This window comes from Caretta caretta, chromosome 20 (genome assembly GCF_965140235.1).
Source record: "Caretta caretta isolate rCarCar2 chromosome 20, rCarCar1.hap1, whole genome shotgun sequence".
Classification (NCBI taxonomy): domain Eukaryota; kingdom Metazoa; phylum Chordata; order Testudines; family Cheloniidae; genus Caretta; species Caretta caretta.
The window spans coordinates 14264770-14283321 of NC_134225.1; the positions used below are offsets into that span (position 1 = coordinate 14264770).

At 42.5% G+C, this 18552-nt stretch overlaps 1 protein-coding gene across 3 annotated transcripts in view; it reads right to left on the minus strand.

Annotated features, from left to right (window-relative positions):
- Positions 1–18552, minus strand: part of ATF7 (activating transcription factor 7) — a 110511-nt gene that overhangs the window by 67605 nt on the left and 24354 nt on the right. For all 3 annotated transcript variants that reach the window (XM_075121797.1, XM_048831859.2, XM_048831860.2), the window contains exon 2: positions 11484–11552. In XM_075121797.1, the coding sequence (XP_074977898.1) occupies positions 11484–11531 (48 nt within the window). In that variant the 5' untranslated portion in view covers positions 11532–11552. The remainder of the gene's footprint in view (positions 1–11483; positions 11553–18552) is intronic.

Sequence of the window (18552 nt, forward strand, 5' to 3'; positions counted from 1 at the left end):
ACAGTTTTGTCAACAAAAGTCAGCTTTTGTTGAAAAAACAGGGGAAGTCTGCACACTGCAATGCTTCTTCTGCGGACAAAACTCTCCTGCTTTGCCGACGAAATAAAACCACCTCCATGAGAGGCTTAGAGCTTTTTGCGGCAAAGTAATATTGACAAAGCGTCAGTGTAGACGCCGCGCTTGGTTACGTCTCTATAATTGGCCTCCAGGAGGCATCCCACAACGCCCATCTTAACCACTCTGGTCAGCAGTTCGACCAGCACTCTGGTCAGCCCTGCACCCAAATACACAGGCATCCATCCCTCCCCCTTTAAAGGCCTGAGGACCAAGTCGTGGATAAATAGGACGAGTTGGAGGACGATGTAACGCACACAGCAGGGTCGTCCAGTAGCATGGCAAATTGAGACCTCTTTTCCACTCGAGAAGGGTCTAGCCCAGGGATGCGCAAAATACGGCCCGTGGGCTGGATCCAGCCCATCTAACATTTGTGTCGGCCTGCCAGGCTCTTTGGCTGCCCCCTGGTGATCCCTGGCCCACTAAAAGTCCCACGGCACAGCAGGGCACTCAGGCAGGCTGCTTGCCTGCCATAGCCCCACACCGCACCCGGCATGTCTCTGCGCGTCCCTGGCGGGGGGTGGCTCCATACACTGCCTCTGCTCCCAGCACCATCTTCACAGTTTCCATTGGCCGGAAACTGGCCAATGGGAGCTGCGGGGGCAATGCTTGCAGGTGTGTGTAGCGCACAGAGACCCACTGCCCCCCTCCTCCAAAGGGGCACGCAGAGATGTGCTGGCTGCAGCCGCTTCCGGAAGCGGCGTGGGGCTATGGCATACAGGCAGCCTGCCTGAGCCCTGCTGCGCCACTGGCCGGGAACCGCCTGTGGTAATCGCCTCCCGGCCAGAACCTGCACTTCACACCCCCTCCCGTGCCACAACCCCCTGCCCCAGGTCAGAACCCCCTCCTGCACCCAAACTCCCTCCCAGACCCACACCCTCTCCATTAATATAATAGAAATGTGCGGCCCGTGACAACATACCAAAATTCATAGAGTGGCCTCCCTGCAAAAATTATTGCTCACCCCTGGTCTAGCCAGTCCAAGCAGTCAGTCTCTGGTGTGCATGATATGGAAGATGAGAGCTCTGATAAGGGATCTTTTTTGAGCTGATGCTGTTCAGTTATATGAGGTAGAGCTGACCTTTGCTTTGTATATTCTAGAAGAGGGTGAAGGGGTAGAAATGTACAAGACTAGCTGTTTTTGCATGTCCTTCACATTCCTCTGTACAGCTAAACAGTGTTAATGCATACAGATTTTATGGGAATCCTCCAGAGAGTTCTCTAGGAAAAACTTTCCTGGAGGTACTTGCCAATCCTCTGCCGAAGATTCCTTGGCAGTGCTGCTTTGTTCCTTTCCCCATTCTAGGAAATTTTCCCGTGCCAATCGGCAATCATTTGTGCAGGGTGCGTTGTTAATTGGTATTTAATAAAAAACTAACTGTCTGAAAGATAAGCACTCTTTATTTGTGTCTCCTACATGTGGTTGTTGCTGCTGGTAGTAATACACAGTGTCAATTTGATCATTTGCTGCCTGCAAATCCTGGTCAGGAATCACCACAATTTTCATGCAAGGCAGCAAGTTAACAAAGCATGGCAGAGTGCTGTATAGCAGTGGTTCCCAAACTTGTTCCGCCGCTTGTGCAGGGAAAGCCCCTGGTGGGCCAGGCCAGTTTGTTTACCTGCCGCATCCGCAGGTTCGGCCGATTGAGGCTCCCACTGGCTGCGGTTCGCTGCTCCAGGCCAATGGGAGCTGCTGGAAGCGGTGCGGGCCAAGGGACGTACTGGCTGCAGCTTCCAGCGGCTCCCACTGGCCTGGAGCAGCAATCGGCCGAACCTGCGGATGCAGCAGGTAAACAAACTGGCCCGGCCCACCAGGGACTTTCCCTGCACAAGCGGTGGAACAAGTTTGGGAACCACTGCTGTATAGAAAAAAACAGGTTACTGGGGCTCATTGTCAAAATGGTGCCTCAAGGCCTCCCTGATTCGAATAGCCCCCCATTGTGCCTCTTTAATAGCCCTGGTATCTGGCTGGTCAAATTCAGCAGCCAGACGATCCGCCTCCATGCTCCACCTGGGGGAAACTTTTCACCCTAAGCCTCACAAGTATGATGGAGTGTGCAGCAGGCTGCTATGACCATGGGAATATTTTCCTCTTTTAGGGCTAACCTACCATAAAAGCAACACCAGCGTGCTTTTAATCTGCCAAAGGCACATTTTACAGTCATTCTGCACCTGCTCAGCCTATTGTTGAAGCGCTCCTTGCTGCTGTCCAGATTTCTTGTGTCAGGCTTCCATGAGCCACTGGAGCAAGTGGTATGCTGGGTCTCCCAAGATCACTATGGGCATTTCAACATCCCCCCCACTGGAATCTTCTGGTCAGGTAAGAAAGTCCCTGGTAGGTACATTCTGTATAGGCCATGGTTTCTGAGGAGGCGTGCATCATGCATCTTCCTGGACCACCCTGAATTGATGTCAATTAAATGCCCCTGGTGATCCACAAGCGTCTGCAATACCAGAGAGAAGTACCCCTTTCTCTTGATGTACTATGTCGCAAGATGGTCTGAGGCCAAAATTGGAATATGCATGCCATCTATCGCCAGTTAGGAAATCCCATTGCTACAAAGCCATCCAATATTTCACACACATTGCCAAGAGTCACAGTCCTTTGTAGCAGGATGCAATTAATGGCCCTGCACATTTGCATTACCGCAGCCCCCATGCTAGACTTCCTGCCTCCAAACTGATTCACGACCGACTGGTAGCAGTCTGTAGTCGCCAGCTTCCAAACAGTGATCGCCACATGCTTCTCCACTGAGATGGCAGCTTTCATGTTGGTGTCCCTGCTCCGCAATGCTGGGGAGAGCTCCACACACCGTTCCAGGATCATGGCTTTCCACATCCTAAAGTTCTGCAGCCACTGCTCATCATCCCAGACCTGCATAATGATGTGGTCCTACCACTCAGTGCTTGTTTCCCAAGCCCAAAAATGATGGTCCACTGTGTTCAGCTGCTCCGTGAATGCTAAAAGTAATCTGGTGTTGTTTTTTTCCATGGCACATAGCAGGTCAAGCAACTCTGATTCCTGTTCAGATTGGGTGCTCATGATATACTACATGACCACAACAGTAGAGAGCAGTGTGGAATCTATCCTTTCAGACAGAGATGGCAGGCACACAATAAAAACAGTGGCCATTGAAAAATGCCACAAAATGCAGTCAGAAATCCATGGAATGCTGGGATGGAAAGAACTTCACCGTGGAACACTGAGCCTGCAACCACGATGCACTGAGATCCACTCTGCCTTCCCACAACTCCTAGAGGCAGAAGGTGGCGAGTAGCACAGTGGGATAGCTACCCACAGTGCACTGCTCTCTGTCGATGCTAGAGCACTAATTGTGGACGCACTCTGCTGACAGAAGGAGCGTTGTGTGAACATGCACATATAAATTTACCCGACAGTCAAAAACTGGTATAATTACATCAACAAAACTCTAGTGCAGACAAAGCCTCAGTCTCCTCTCCACATAAGCCACTCTCCTTGATCTGTGTATCTTTATTTTAACTCCAGTCCTGCTCTGTTATAGAGATGCATGGTAATGACTCCACAGTTAGGGCTGGGTTACAAATGGGAGTAAACTCCTGTTTTCAATAAAAGTAGGTGGACAACTGGAGTGAAGAGTCACAGAGAGTTAGTTTTTATGTCCTTAGAATTTTCTTTGTAATTTCGGTTTGCTTTATCTTCATAAATTTTTATTGTTGATAGAGACCTCTTAAAATTGCCAATCTACACAAAATCTGGTAGAGAGGTGGACCCTGAGGAGAATCGGTATAATGGGAAGCTGTTTTTAAAAAAAATCTGGATTCTGGGATATTTTTAGTTATTAAAGTTACACAGATTGAACCTCTCTAGTCCGGCACTCTGGTCTGGCAACATCCGTGGCCCGGCATGATTTTAGTTAGCTGAATGTCCGCTTATCTTGGGTGGGGCCAAGTTTCCCGCAGTCCGGCAAAGTTTGTTTACAGCTGCCAGTCCTGGCTCTCAATGTTCTGTGCTGTTATTTAGGTCTATTTACCCCTAAATATGTCTTCTAAGACACCAGTAAGCAGTGGAAGTGCTGGTAATGCTGCTAAGCATAAGCATGTGTCAATATCGATACAGCAAAAGGTAGAATTGTTGCAGAAATTGGAAAAGGGCACATCGGTACGTTGTTCTGTTTATTCAGCTCAGCAAAATAAAAATAAAACGAAACCTGCTCACTATAATACTGTATTGACCTCCCGTGGTTCGGCAAATTCTCAGGTTCGGCACCGGTCAGGTCCCGAGGGTGCCAGACAGAGGTTCAGCCTGTAATTGAATGCTGCTATGTGCTGTGCACACATGCCTGATTAGTTGATTGGGGCCAGTTGCACAGAGGCCTTATTGATGAGCCCAGGCACATACAACCTTCACCATGAGGAGCATGTGTCATGTTTTATTCTATCCACAGTTGCTGATGGGTAAGGTATTCTCCTATTGTACTCTACTACCACGGGTCTGCCCCCCGCCTTCTCCAGTTAAACACTTCAAAAAAAACCAAGGAAATTAATCTACAAAACACTTTATTGTTCAGGCTTGTCACTCACACACACTATGCCTAACACAAACCCACACAAACACAGAACTGAAAAATTAAGCCATGTAGTAGTATTTACCCTCTCTTCCTCCACGTTGTTGTGTACAACTGCTTCACAATGGAGTTTTTTCTGTATAGTTAGTCTTAAGATTTCCCTACACTGGAGATTTCCAGCCATTGATGTACCTGCACCAGTACAAATCCTACTGTAGGCAGGCAAAGCCGTTCTTTGCATTGGTGCAGTTCGCCCCCTACTCAGAATTGGGATAAAATGTGCTGGTGCAGACCGTCGTTTACACTGTCTACAGTGATGGTTTACACCAGTGGCTGTCATGGTGGCTGGAAACAGCACATCTCCAGTGCAGGCAAGGCTTTAGCAAACTACATATTCTATGCCACTGGAAATGCTGAAGCATGGAGAGGACAGCCTGCCACTAGAAAGCCTCACAGAGAGAGAAGAGAACCTTTTTTCTCTTTAATATCAGAGCTCGTATAACAGGAATAATCTATATTCATTTGTATTATACAGGCGATAAAACACACCTTAGCTTCAGTTCCACATTTAGCCAATCACAGAAGCCATTTGTTGCCTCGTATATTACAAAGCAATAGAGATTTAAGGGATAATGGTCATAGTGGCAGAGTATACAAAGCAATAAACTGCTTTTGAGGTTGGTTAAATGCCAAGTGATGCTGTGGCTTCAATGCCATAAACATTATTTCTATTATATGACAAGATAAGAGGATACAACAAGCCACAAAGAAGAAAAATCATTTTTCTGCCCTCATGAAAGTTCTGGGCTTCTAGTTTCTTGGACTTTCCAGGGACATCACCCCAATGGCATGGGCTTAGAGGGGAATAAACCCACCCTTAATTTAAGAATTTAAGACCCAAATGATGGTTTGAGGAAATGGCTTGTATAAATGTGATGTGATGAGATTCTGTAAGCGGTGTGTCACTTAAAAATGAAACATTCTGTTTTTCGGGGTGGTAACAGACCAAAGTCCTCCTTCTTGTAGAATATATTCAACATTATCACACCTCCGCTAAAACAGCTCTCTAGTTTAGGCAACTGTTATGGATGAAGCATATTAATAATTATCTTCTTTCCGTTATAACCCTTCCTAAAAATCCAAAAACTGTGCAACCTTCACAGATATCATTATAAAGCAGGTGGAAGTAGAGGGAGGTACATTCCATTATCAAAACACACACACCCCCTCCCCCCAACCATTCCAACACACACCATTTTGCACCATCAATGATTCAATTCCACTTTTAATCCTGAATCTTGGAAGTGCTTTTAATAGGTAGCTAAGTATTTTTACATATTTTTATAGAAGGTGAAAACAGGCACAGAAATTAAGTGACTTGTCTCAGGTCACACTAAATCAGTGGCAGAATTGTGAGCAGAATCCATGCCTTCCTCTCAGACCTTTGCCCTAGATGTCTAAGATGCTTAAACCTGCTAAAATCTTCCCTTTTATTAATGAGTCAGTGCTGTATCATTATACATTTTTAGTCAATACCTTTCCACTGTAACGACAACATTAAAGTTTATTGCTAACATTTAGTTCCAAAGGGTGTAGTTAATCACAGAGAGTGTATTTTAAATGGGGTTAGAAGACTATTTTAATAATCATTAGCTAGTGCATGACACCTTCCCCAATAGGACCTTCTGGATCCGTTTCACATTACACACAACAAAAGCCTTACTCAAGGCACAGCTTTGCATCGGTTAGTCTCTAAGGTGCCACAAGTACTCCTTTTCTTTTTGCGAATACAGACTAACACGGCTGTTCCTCTGAAACCAATCAATACAGAGACTAACATGCTGCTTTATTTTCTTCATTTCCTTCAGAGAATGTTGCAGCCAAGGGACACATTCTTGTTTGTTCAAGAGCTCCTCTTTCTGGCAATGAGGGAGAGGGTAACGGGGTGCGGGGGGGGGGGGGGGGGGTGGGGAGTGTCATCTGTCCTCTTAAACAAGAGAAACAAAAACAAAAAACAAACCAACCAGATAAACGACCTTGAGCAGAATCTTTTTTTTTTAAAAGTATATGCAGCACATTTAGCACTCAGCTGGGTCACATCAAACTCACTGTTGGGAAGTAATCATGTACAGAATCCAAAAATAACAGCCATTAAAGACCTAGCAACCAAAACATGTTTACATACCCACTGCAAGCTCACAAGTTTTGATGATATGGTGAGTATAGTAAGATCTTCTAATCTATTTTAGGTATCCACTCCCTTCACCTGCCCTTACCACAGCATTTTTCGAATTTCTATACAGAAGCAGTGGAGGGGAAGGGAAAAGGAGCAAGAAAGGAAGTAAAGTGAGAGGCTAGTCACAACCACATAGGAAAAGAAGAGCCAACTGACAACTCATATAAGGAAGTGATGGACTTCTCCCTTTAGCAAAAAAAATTTTGTGACTGGCTTCATAACAGTTGTTCCAAGTCTGCTTTTCAGAGCTATTTGCGTTGTTCTGCTTTCTCCTGCTCATATGCTCTTTAATGCAGTGTTTCCAAATGGTGGGTCACTGAAGATCATAAATGAGTTCTGAACTGCAAATAAGAACACGAGACATAGCTTGTGGCCGTCTGCCCAGGGTCATATTTGTGCACATGCATGGATAATGAAAGTTTTAACCTGTTTGGTCAGTATAGGTTGGCACCTTTCACCACCATTATATTTATGTTTGGTCTTTAAAATAGTATATACATACTATTTTAAAGACCAAACATATAAATACAATGGTGGTGAAAGGTGCCAGCCTATTTGCTATTCATGAATGGTGGGCAGAGCCCACCTGCACCTAAGGGCCCATCCTAGGTTGACCAGATGTCCCAATATTAGGGGCTGTGTCTTATATATGTAACTATACCACCACTCCAGGGGCAAGGGGGGAATGTTCCAATTTTTCACACTTGCTATCTTGTCACCCTAACTCACCCCCTCAGTTGAGAAATGGGTCACAGGACGAAAGATCAACTGATTCCATGGGACAAAACAAAAACAAAAAAACAAACCACAGGAATGGGAGCATGATTCAAAGATTTAAAACAAGGAAAAGACTGGGGCATGTGAACAGAGAACTCCAGGCAGCACCTACCGCTCTGCAAAGGAGTCAGAGGACGCTATCCAAAGGAACGACGACCAGCTATGCAAGATAGTCACATATAGGGACCCCACAGTCACAGAGGCTCCCTGTCAAGCTTCCCCCTTCTGGTATGACAGAGGGACAGTTTTGGACACTGTCCAGAGGGCGCTAATGAGGCAAACTCATGGCTTTTGGAGATCACAGACTGGGTGTGTGCATAAGAAAAGATGTGGGGGTAAAGTGCAGCTGGGGGCTCTGGAGGAGCCAGAAAGAGAGGCTGTAACCTGGCACACTGCAGGTAAGTGTACCAGGGTCTCTGACAGGTGCCTGATGTTTAGAAAGTATGAACTGCAGCAAGAAAAGCCTCATCTTCCAATGTCCCTCACCCCTGACCTGAAGGGACAGTCCTCCATAGTGGAGAGAAGAGCCCTCCCTCACATCCATCCATCCAATTGTTGGCCTCTGCTGCAACTGGCAATAAAGGGAGGATCGCTGTCATACTGTGATGGTGACTTCTATAACCTTTCTATTGGGAGCTGGACTGAGACTTATTTCATATAGGATATTGAATGTAGTTATTAGCTTCAATATTTTGAGTTGCAAGTTCTTTGGGGGCAGGAATTGTCTCTATTTCCTTGGAAAAGGACTAGTTAGTACAACACTGTAAGCAATATAATCATGTTATTAATAGAATCTTGGACCCATGTTTTCAAACTTAAAGTTGGGCATCGAAATAAAAAGAAGCCTGATTTTCAAAAGGTGCTTTCCCCCCCCACAGCTCCCACTGATTATATCAGGAGTTGTAGGTGCTCAGGACCTTTGAAAGGTCATGCCACTTACCTAGCTGCCTACACAAAGATTTAGGTGTCTATCTTTAGCCAACCACATTTGGAAACAGTAGTCCCGATTCTTAGGCAACGTGGGGACAAATTCACCCATGGAATAAGTGAGTGCAATTATAATGGAAGCCACAGTTGAACTGACTCTCCATATTTGATTATATGTTTACCTGAAGGAAACCCTTTTGATAGAAGGAATCTAGGTAGCTTGTCAAAGGTCAGGGTCTGGTGCCAGAAATGGCAGCACATGCCATCAGAATTTGACCACTGAAAACAGTCTGCCTAAAAGGATGGTCCCCCAATTTCTACTATAAAAATCAAGTTATTAAAAGCTACCAACCAATCTTATATACAGCCGGGGAAGTGGAAGACTGCTGGCCCTGTATTTCCTTGTTTGCATTGATTAAAAGGTTGTCTATGGAGAAATGAACTTCAGCTGACATTATGGCCTCCCTAAATGCATTCAAAGTTGGATATTCACCTCCACATCCAGTCCCAGACTGTTGTCTACTGTTTCTCTGTGCTATTCAACAGCTGCATTTCACTGCAGAGGTGGTTGCATTTTAGCGGTGAATGCCATGCTTATGGCTTGAAAACCTTCAGCGTGAAGTGCACAACCGAAAAATGATTAAAGGATCGGAAAACATGCCTTACAGCAAAAGATTCATGAACTCGATCTATTTAGCTGAACACAAAGATGACTTGATCAGAGTCTATATGTATCTACATTGGGAACAGCAAGAATAATAAAGGGCTCTTTAATCTAGCTGAGAAATAGATCAACAAGATCCAATTGCCAGAAGTTGAAGTGGACAAGTTTAAACTAGACATAAGGTGCACATTTTTAATAATGAGGGTAATTAACCATTGGAACAATTTACTAAAGGCTACGGTGGATTTTTTATTACTGGAAAATTTTCAATCAAGACTGGATGTTTTTTTAAAAGATATGCTCTACTTCAAACAGAATTAAATTCAGGGAAGTCCTATGACTTGTGTTATACACATGGTCAGACTACATGACCACAGTGGTCCCTTCTAGCCTTATAGAGTATGCATCATTCTGTTGGGCACAGGCTGTCTACTACTGTGTTTGTACAGCAGCCAGCACAATGGGGCTGCATTCTTGATTGGCCCTTATGCACTGCCATAACAAAAAATAATAATAATTGGTGTAAAGTTAACATTTCAACATTAAAAATCAAGAATTGATAGAATTACACACAAGGAGGAGGAGGAGGAGGATTCTCCTTGAGCAATGAAAGAGAAAAGCAGCCACCCTTATATCTCATTTGGGTAGGTTTTTTTAAATTATTTAAATAAGTTTTGGGTTGCCTCATTTGCTTATGAATCTGATTTTAGAGTTAAATAACTGAAGTCTTCATGTCAGTGCTCAGATACAACAAGTACAGTTTATGATGACTTGCACAATTTCAGGAACAAAGGAGAGAGAAAACAGGCTACAAAATCAAGTCCACATAAGGGCAGAATAAAAAATGCATCAGATTAGACTGATACTAGAAATGTTCTTAAGCAAAAAAAGACTAAAACACAGCAACTGCATTTGTTTTTAGAAAAGGCAAAGTACTTTGTGTAGCGGAAAAATCTAATCCACTAACCAAGTAGCTGTATCAAAATATTATCATGTCTTAAAGCACATGCCTCAAGGGTACAGAATTATCCCTTTCAATGTTCATCATGAAAGACCCGAAGAGGCATTAAAATTTTTTTTTTTTTTTTAAAAAACCCTAAATTATGCTGTGGGGGTTCATCCAGGGAATTAGTTATGGCTCCCAAGTGTGTCAATCATAATAGTTTGGCAACCCATTTCCCTGACTGTGACCATTATGTAACAAAGTGGATATGAATCACTGAAGATCTGGTTAAAAGCCACAAACCATTTAGGGGCATGCCTGTTCACCCCTTCTGAAATTTTTGAACCATAACACATAGGCTTTTAATTCATTAGCCAACAGTAACTACGGTAAGGAATTTATGTAGGATTTTACCAAGTCCCCACTTGAATGGCTCAATAGTTCATATGTTTTGTTTTTTAAAGGAAAAGTGAGAGTTGCCCAGATGGTATGGGCAATGGGCGCTATAAAGGATCAGGAGGCACTAGTGTTTTAATGAAGGGAAAGCGACACTATCTGTTCTTAGAGGTTTGTTTTGCATTAAGTCAGACTTCAAGGAAACACTAAGGGGGGAGGGGGGGGAGGAGACAGACTTGTCATGGACATTTACCAGCCCAGGCACAAAAGTCTACTCACCTGACCTTTATCACATGAAAAGAGGTATTTTACTCATTCATAAAAAACGAACAAACAAAAACACTCAACCCAGGTGAGTGAGCAAAAAGAGTTTTGCAAGGCTGCAACTAACACTAGCAGGTAACCTATGGAGGAAAAAAAATTTTTTTTTTTAAAGCTCAAAATAGAATCTAGCAGTTTGGGGTGCACATAGCAGCAAACCATCAACTGTCACATTCTCAGCTGCCTTACGGAATATGCTATCACAGCTAACTCATCCTGACAGAGAAGGAATATCTGTCCTTTGGCTAAATAGCCTTGAATGAATGTGTGTAACGCTATCAGAAAACGTTAACTGGAGATCAGCGTGTTGTTTCTGGGCTGTGTGGGTCTTATGAAAGACACCAGCAGAATAACAATATGGCACAAAGCAAGGCAGATTTCATTACTTTGTAGTGCCTGCACTTGCTCATAACTTGGATTTACACACTGCAAATCCTCCGATCTGATTACCTTCAGTGATCATGTAAAATGCTGGCTCTAAACTCTTTGCCTCAGTGATAAAAACAGACACTTTGATTCACAACAACACATTCACAATAAAGTATACTGTAAAAGTACCTGTCCACAGCCGGGGGCATTGCACACAAACGGCCTGTCGTCTCCCATATTTCATATAGCTGGGCAAAGCTGAGGAGAAAGGAAAGAGGGATGGAAATTGTTAAATAAGCTAAAAAAATTCAAAATATCAGGAGCAGAAGCTCTTTAAAGGAATATAATTAAGTAAGACTGCTGATATGGGGAAGAAGGGGCTTTCTGTGCCCCTTAGATTACATGTACAGAAGAAGGAATTAATCCAGTCTCAGTTAAAGTCTTAATTAATGTGACCCAGTAATTTTTGCATTTGCAAAGAGGAAATTTTGTCTAATAGTTAAAGAAGGAGCCATGACAGCCTAGTCTACTGGTCAGAATAAGGGACATGTAGTCAGCACTCCGGGGTTCCATTCCTGGTTCTTTCATGGCCTGGCCTCAGCAAGAGACTTCCTGCTCTCTCCATTTCAGGGTATGTCTACACTGCAGCTGGGAGCATGCTTCCCAGCATGGGCAGGCAGACATGGTAGCTCTGCTCAAATAAGTACACTGAAAGTAGCAGAGTAGCCAGGGGCAGCACAGGCTGCCACTCGGGCTAGCCACCTGAGTACAAACCTACCTGGACCCCTGGCTATCTCAAGCTGCCTCCCTGTGCTAGTGCGTGTTTGTCTACTCGCACTGGGAAGAAACTTTCCCAACTGCAGTGTAAACATACCCTCAGTATTCACCCCAAACCCCCACCTGGAAATGGAGACAGTACCGACATGTCTCACAGTAGGACTGTAAGAAATAATAAACATTTGCAAAACACTCCTGTATCCTCAGATGGAAGGTACTAGAGAAAGCAAAGTATTAATCCAATTCTTTATTTTCTTCATTGATTTTTAATACAGTATACAAAGCACGCACGCGCACAACACACACACACACACACACAGACACACACAGTAACATTCTACAGAAAAATGTGTAACCCAGAAGCAGTCAGATAAATCGAGTCTGTTCTACATACAAGTTATATTTTCAATGGGAGAGAACTAAAATTTGTCATTTAATTAATTAAGGGATTATAGGAGTGGTGCCTCCATTTTACAAGGCAATAATCTGGCTCCCTAGTGGGTAAACTACATGGCTGATGGCAAGGGTAGTTTATCACAGATTATAGCCAAGGATAACAAAGCACTCTGTCCTATTACGCTACAAGTGAAGCTATTCTTATTAATAAAAAATAAGAGTAAATAAAGTAACCCCCACCACCTCAAATTCTAGAAATAATGGTTCCATCCACCCACTGATATTTTTATAGCTAGATTTTAAAAAGCTATAATAAAGAAAATGTTATCTCTTCAGGGGGTTTACTGTGTGAACGTGTCCTGACTGTTCATGTTGCTTCTAGCCTCTCTCTCTCAGTTACGCTCTTGGCTGTAGAAAGCCGACATGCATCACTGGAGCCAAGAACAGAAATGGAACCAGGATGCAGCCAAAATTAGTTCATAAAAAAAACACACACTTTTTTGTTTAGATTTTAAAATTTCTAACCATGTAAAAACACCTCAGTAGCACTGAGAGGGTGGAGAGAGTTATTTTTCGGAACTATATGGAAAGTACTCTAGTGGTGCAACAAAACAAGACGGGGGGGGGGGATGTGGTGGGTTGGGGGAGAAGTTTGCATTTTAATTGGAGCTAAAGATGGCTTAGGGGTGTAAAGTAATAGCATATCTGAAAGGACTGATGAGATGTGGTGCTTTTCTCTCCCTAGAGTGCTTGATCAAATCTGGCCCAAGTTGGTCCTGGCTAAAAACTGTTCCCATCAATAGCTGTTTAGCAGCCCGTGTGAAATGAGTGGATTGCAATTCTGATCTTTCTAAAGGGTATCTACAAAGTCTTCTATCACAATTTGGACCATGTTTAGATTTATTAAGCAAATGAATTCTAGGCCCTATATAAACACGAAAAAACAATGGGTAAATAGCCTCCAAACAAAAATATAATGGACTGACAACAAGAGTGCTTCATAATTTGCACATAAATAAGGCTAACCACAAATATTAGCCCCCACACACCTCCCAGAAAACTCAGAGAAAGTTAAATGGGCCTTGCAGAGTGCACTGAAGGTTAACAAGCTCCAAAGATCCTAGAAGAAGCAAACTGGCTTGGGATTTCGTTTGTGGTTGGGGAAGGAGAACAGTTTCAATGCAATGGTCCCTCACAGAAAATGCCCTGCTAGCAATCCCTCCCTCAGAAACCACAGGACTATCAGCTCAGAGGCATCTACTGATCAGAAAACCCCCACAAGAGACGCAACTGGAACACAAACGCTTAGGACTTTATAAATCAACAGTAACATCTTAAATTGTACCTGTAAATTAATATAGATCCTGGAGCCCCATCACAGCACGAAGCAGGAGTTTTCTCATGGATCTGAAGATTATGGCCTAGAGAGTTCCTGACCGTGATCTAATCTCGACATGGCAAAGGCATGGTAGATAACAGCAAGAGGAGTATCTAAAATATGTCAAAAGCCTCAACAAGCGCAGACTAGGGGGGGAGAGAAGACGACAAACCAGTCTCGGCCACATCTGTCTAAGCTTCCAACTCAGACCTCAAATTGTTAACTTGAGAAACCAAAAGGCAAGTGAACTCCCTCAAATCAAGGGGGCTGATCTCCGCCACTTCTTTGAGTTGCTAACCAAAGCGTAGAAACATCACCACAATCTTCTCCAGACTGATCTTCAACCATCTAGCCCTCATTCTACGCCTAATCTCATTCAGGCATTGGGTAAAATCACTCATATGCATCAGATGACCCCACAAAACAGAGATATAGATATGGGTGTTATCAACAGCATATTGAAAGCAGGGTAAGTCCATGCTTCTTTAAGAACTAACGTGTATACGAAGTCTTCAAACAGGAGGAATGTCAAGGTCAGATGCTGCAGTAACATGCATGTCTGCCCCATGCTCATTCACTCAAAACAATTCTCTGAAATCTAGAAAGAAAGGAGCAAAGTGACCAGACAAACTCCATCAGCCCCAGCTAAGGACCAGAACCATCACTCCAGAACCTTGCAGTCAGCTGTATCAAAGGAAGTAGATGGATCTAAAAGAGCCAACATTGTAAATTTATCTTTGATTTCTTCCTTTAGATGGGTAATGCAACGGATGCTGTTTCTGTACCATAACCAGATTGGAAATCTAACTGGAGTGAAGGAAAAGTTAAGACTACCTCCAAATCTTGCTAGAATTGCTTTGTCACCACCTTTCCCAGAAGAGGGTAAAGTTTGGAACAGGATGGTAATTTGGCAGGACTATCAGTATCAAAAGATGGTATACTAAGACAAGACCTAACAATTGTCTATTCAAAGGAAGCGGATACCCTGTTCTCCCAAAAGGATGTAATGGTATCCACCAAGCATAGTCCCAGTATATCCAGCTGGTTTTTACAAACAGAAAGGACATTGGACTGCATGTTGGTCCTAAGACCCCTCAGTACCTCCAGACATTAGGTCAGTAACCATTTTAGTGTGGTTTATAAGACTCAACCCAAAACTGCATGTCAGGTATTCCAGATTTCTAATCTCTGGTTAGACAATGACTTGTGTGGTCTTTGACAAGTTGATTCCCATCTTCATGCCTCAATTTCTCCATTTGTAAAAGGAGATACACTCTGTGAAGCAAGGATGGTTAACAATTAATGTTTAAAACAGCACTTTGAAGATGTAAACTGCTATGATTGCCAAATCTTCAAGCTGTCAATCTCAGTACCAAGGATTGTATGCCTATGGAGACTATGCTCCCCTCACATAGAGAGCTAGGGGTTAGGTACACTGGTGAGGCAGTGTACAAGGGGAGATTGCACTGTCAAGACAGCCACAGGGAATGAAGTCCTCTGTCAGTCCAGTGGTGAATTTCATCAGCAATTTTAAACAGCAGGTTTTGGAGCTATTAAACCATTGAAGAAAGAACAATCATGTTGTGATAACAGGTGAATGGCAGACAAGGAATGGATGAAAGGTGGCATTAGTTATCCTTTCAAGTTTTGCAAAAATCCGCCTTAAAAAATGGTGAAGCTACTGACTGGTGAAAGGGTGAAGATGGTTATAAAGTCAAAACTTTAACACAGTTTGGGGTTTTAAATGGAGCGGCATGGTGTACTTAGCTAGGAGGAGAAGTGATTTTATTTTTTCTAATAAATTCTATTATATTTGCAGGATAATAGGAAGGGCTGCTCTAATTTAGAAGGCAAAAATCCTTACTTTTAATTAATGTAATGTCAAACATCTGTCACAAACAACTTGTTTCCTCCACCAATACTTAAGATTTTGGTTCTCTCTTCATTTGGTATTTATGCTTCCAGTTCACGTAAAAGCTGTTTAAGACATTTTAAAAAATGGATCAGACACACACTCTTGGGGCTTGATAAAACTAATCAAAACTGGGGGTGGGGGTGGGCAAAAAATAACAAAACAAAAAAACAACATTTCAGGTTTCCCCCCCAGACACTTCCGACAGTGTAACAAGCAGCTCTGTTTAAAAATTTGAGATTTGTGCGCTATGAGAATTGCAGTTAACTGATCTTGCAAGATATTAGGAGGATTCATTTTGTCCCTCAAAAACTATTAACTGCTCACTCACTAAGAACAATAACCGGCATGTAAATACATGTACAGAGATTTATATCACACTTAGTCAGGATAAATTGCTTCAATAAACTCTATTCTTAAGAAAAAAGGCAGAACAATCAAATGATTGGATACTGGGAGAACAGCATTTTTATTTCTTTTCCCACAGCCCCAGGACCATATTTTGCTGTTTTGATTATATTTAGCATGTTTGAAAATGCAACGTAAAGCAAAGAATTAGATTATTGAATCATTCTTTAAAATTCTGTCAGTGCACTTCTGAAGAGCATCTGCTACCTCATGGAAAGTTTGGGGGGGGACCCCAACATTCTACTGAGAAAAAGCTTCTGCTTCCAGAGCCTGTATATTTTCCTATTCCCACCCCTCAGATCCTTAAGTAGTATATGAAAACAATGGCTTTGTTTCTGAGTTTTTCCTGTTCCTTAAAGGTGCTTATTCCCCCACTGACAGTCAACAACTTAAATATCATCATTTCTAGAGCAAGACCATTACAGTGTCACAAAAGGATTTATGAATCTTCACAAGAGGAGTGTAGACAACAGTATAATACCTCACCCTTCTCTAGAATGGTTCATCCAAAAAATTCAAAGTTTGCAAAAATCAATGCTGAATTGTGGGCATTTTTTCTGTGAAATATATGGCTCTCCATTCTTAGAGACTGTTTGTTATTTTTGATACAGAGATGAGTGAGAAAAATAATTTAAAATGGTTTCTGAACATGCCAGAAGGCCATGTCATCCATTAAATATCAGGCTTACACAGAAGATGTGTGTTCCTGATAATATCGACGATGAGCCAGACACTTTCCAAACAGAAATAAGGCACAACCCTGACTCCAAGGAGCTTACAATTGGGACCCAATTCCAAGCTCTGCCACTGACTTGCTCTGTGACCTTGGGCAAGTCACTTCCCCACCATGTTTCTCAGTTTCTCCAGCTGAGAAGTGGAATTGATGCTTACCCACCTTTGTAAGCACTTTGAGAATTGTGCATGAGGAGTATTACCACTACATTAACTACTTTTTTACACTAGATAATAAAGTTATGAATTTGGCTACACAAGGAAATTTAACAAAGCAAAACCTTCACTAAATCAAAATAATGATTGAGAGACTCCTTGCACATTAACACAATAGAGCAAAGATAACAAACATACAACTGCATCACAAAGTGCACTCCGCTCATGTATTTGATATGTGTAATATAAAAATACTTTACTGCTTGCCATATTGAAATATATTTTGTGAATAATGAAGGGTTATTAAATGAAGACCTCCCAAACATTCATATTATATTTTCAGGAATTTCAAGGTAGACCATTGGGATTTTTGGAAGAATTATTAGATTTGTGGATTAGTAGAGTGAGAATTAGAAAGACTCAACTATCTTTAGATTTTCCAAAAATTCAGAGTCAGGAGTGTAAATGTTTTGGTACAGGTGTACCTATTTTGTCTGTCTGCCATACCGTGATTACTTAATACACTATAATTCAGTCACGAGGCCCAACCAAAATGTGCTTGAAGAACTCATCTTGCCAAAAGTTTTTTAAAAATGTTAGGAACTAGAAAAAGTCAACCAAATCGAAGTATCAGATCGTGAATCACAATAGGACATACCTATACCACCACACAGACTTGCTTTGGAACTGGATCACTTCTGAAGCATTTGACATCCCACCCCTGAAAATCTACAGTAGGACAGACAGACACAGCAAATGCAGCACAAGAACCTGCGAGACAGCCTTGGAGGGAGGAAATTCCCTCACATAAGTGACATTAACAGTCCTAAAGGCTTTGATATAGCTTGACAGGAGCTAAACAAACTCTCATGCTTAGCACTTTTGTAGTACTGTAGGTTATATCTTCAAAGCACTTTAAAGAAATGTGTTAATCCTAGCAACACCCACGTGAGGAATGTGTTCTCCCATTTTAAGGAACATGTCTAAACTAGGATGCAAAGGTATATTTGTAAAAAAATGTTAGCTAAAACATTTTAACTAATGTGTTTGAAAACTTGTGTAGACAGGGCAAGCTGCATGTTAACATGTTACCTGGCTGCGACGAATCCTAGTGTAGACAAGCCTTTATTGGGGGAGGGGGAAAGGCAGAGAGGTTAAGAGTTTTGCCCAAGGAATTAGAATTCTACTCCGGGTCCCGTGCTCAGGTCCCCACTTTATCTCCCAATACTCATGAACAAGGGAAGAGGTAGGTCTTTTTAAAACACAGCTGCGGCTAGCCTTGGTTGGCTCTAGACAACTCTTCTCATTGTTCACCTTGTCTATATTTCAGGGCTGGTATACACTAATACTGTAAGTCGATCTAAGTTACGCTAGTTCAGTTACATAAATTACGGAACTGAAGTAGACATAACTTAGGTCGACTTACAGTGGTCGCTACAACACGCTATGTTGATGGGAGACACTCTTCCATCAACATAGCTTCTGCCTCTTTAGGAGGT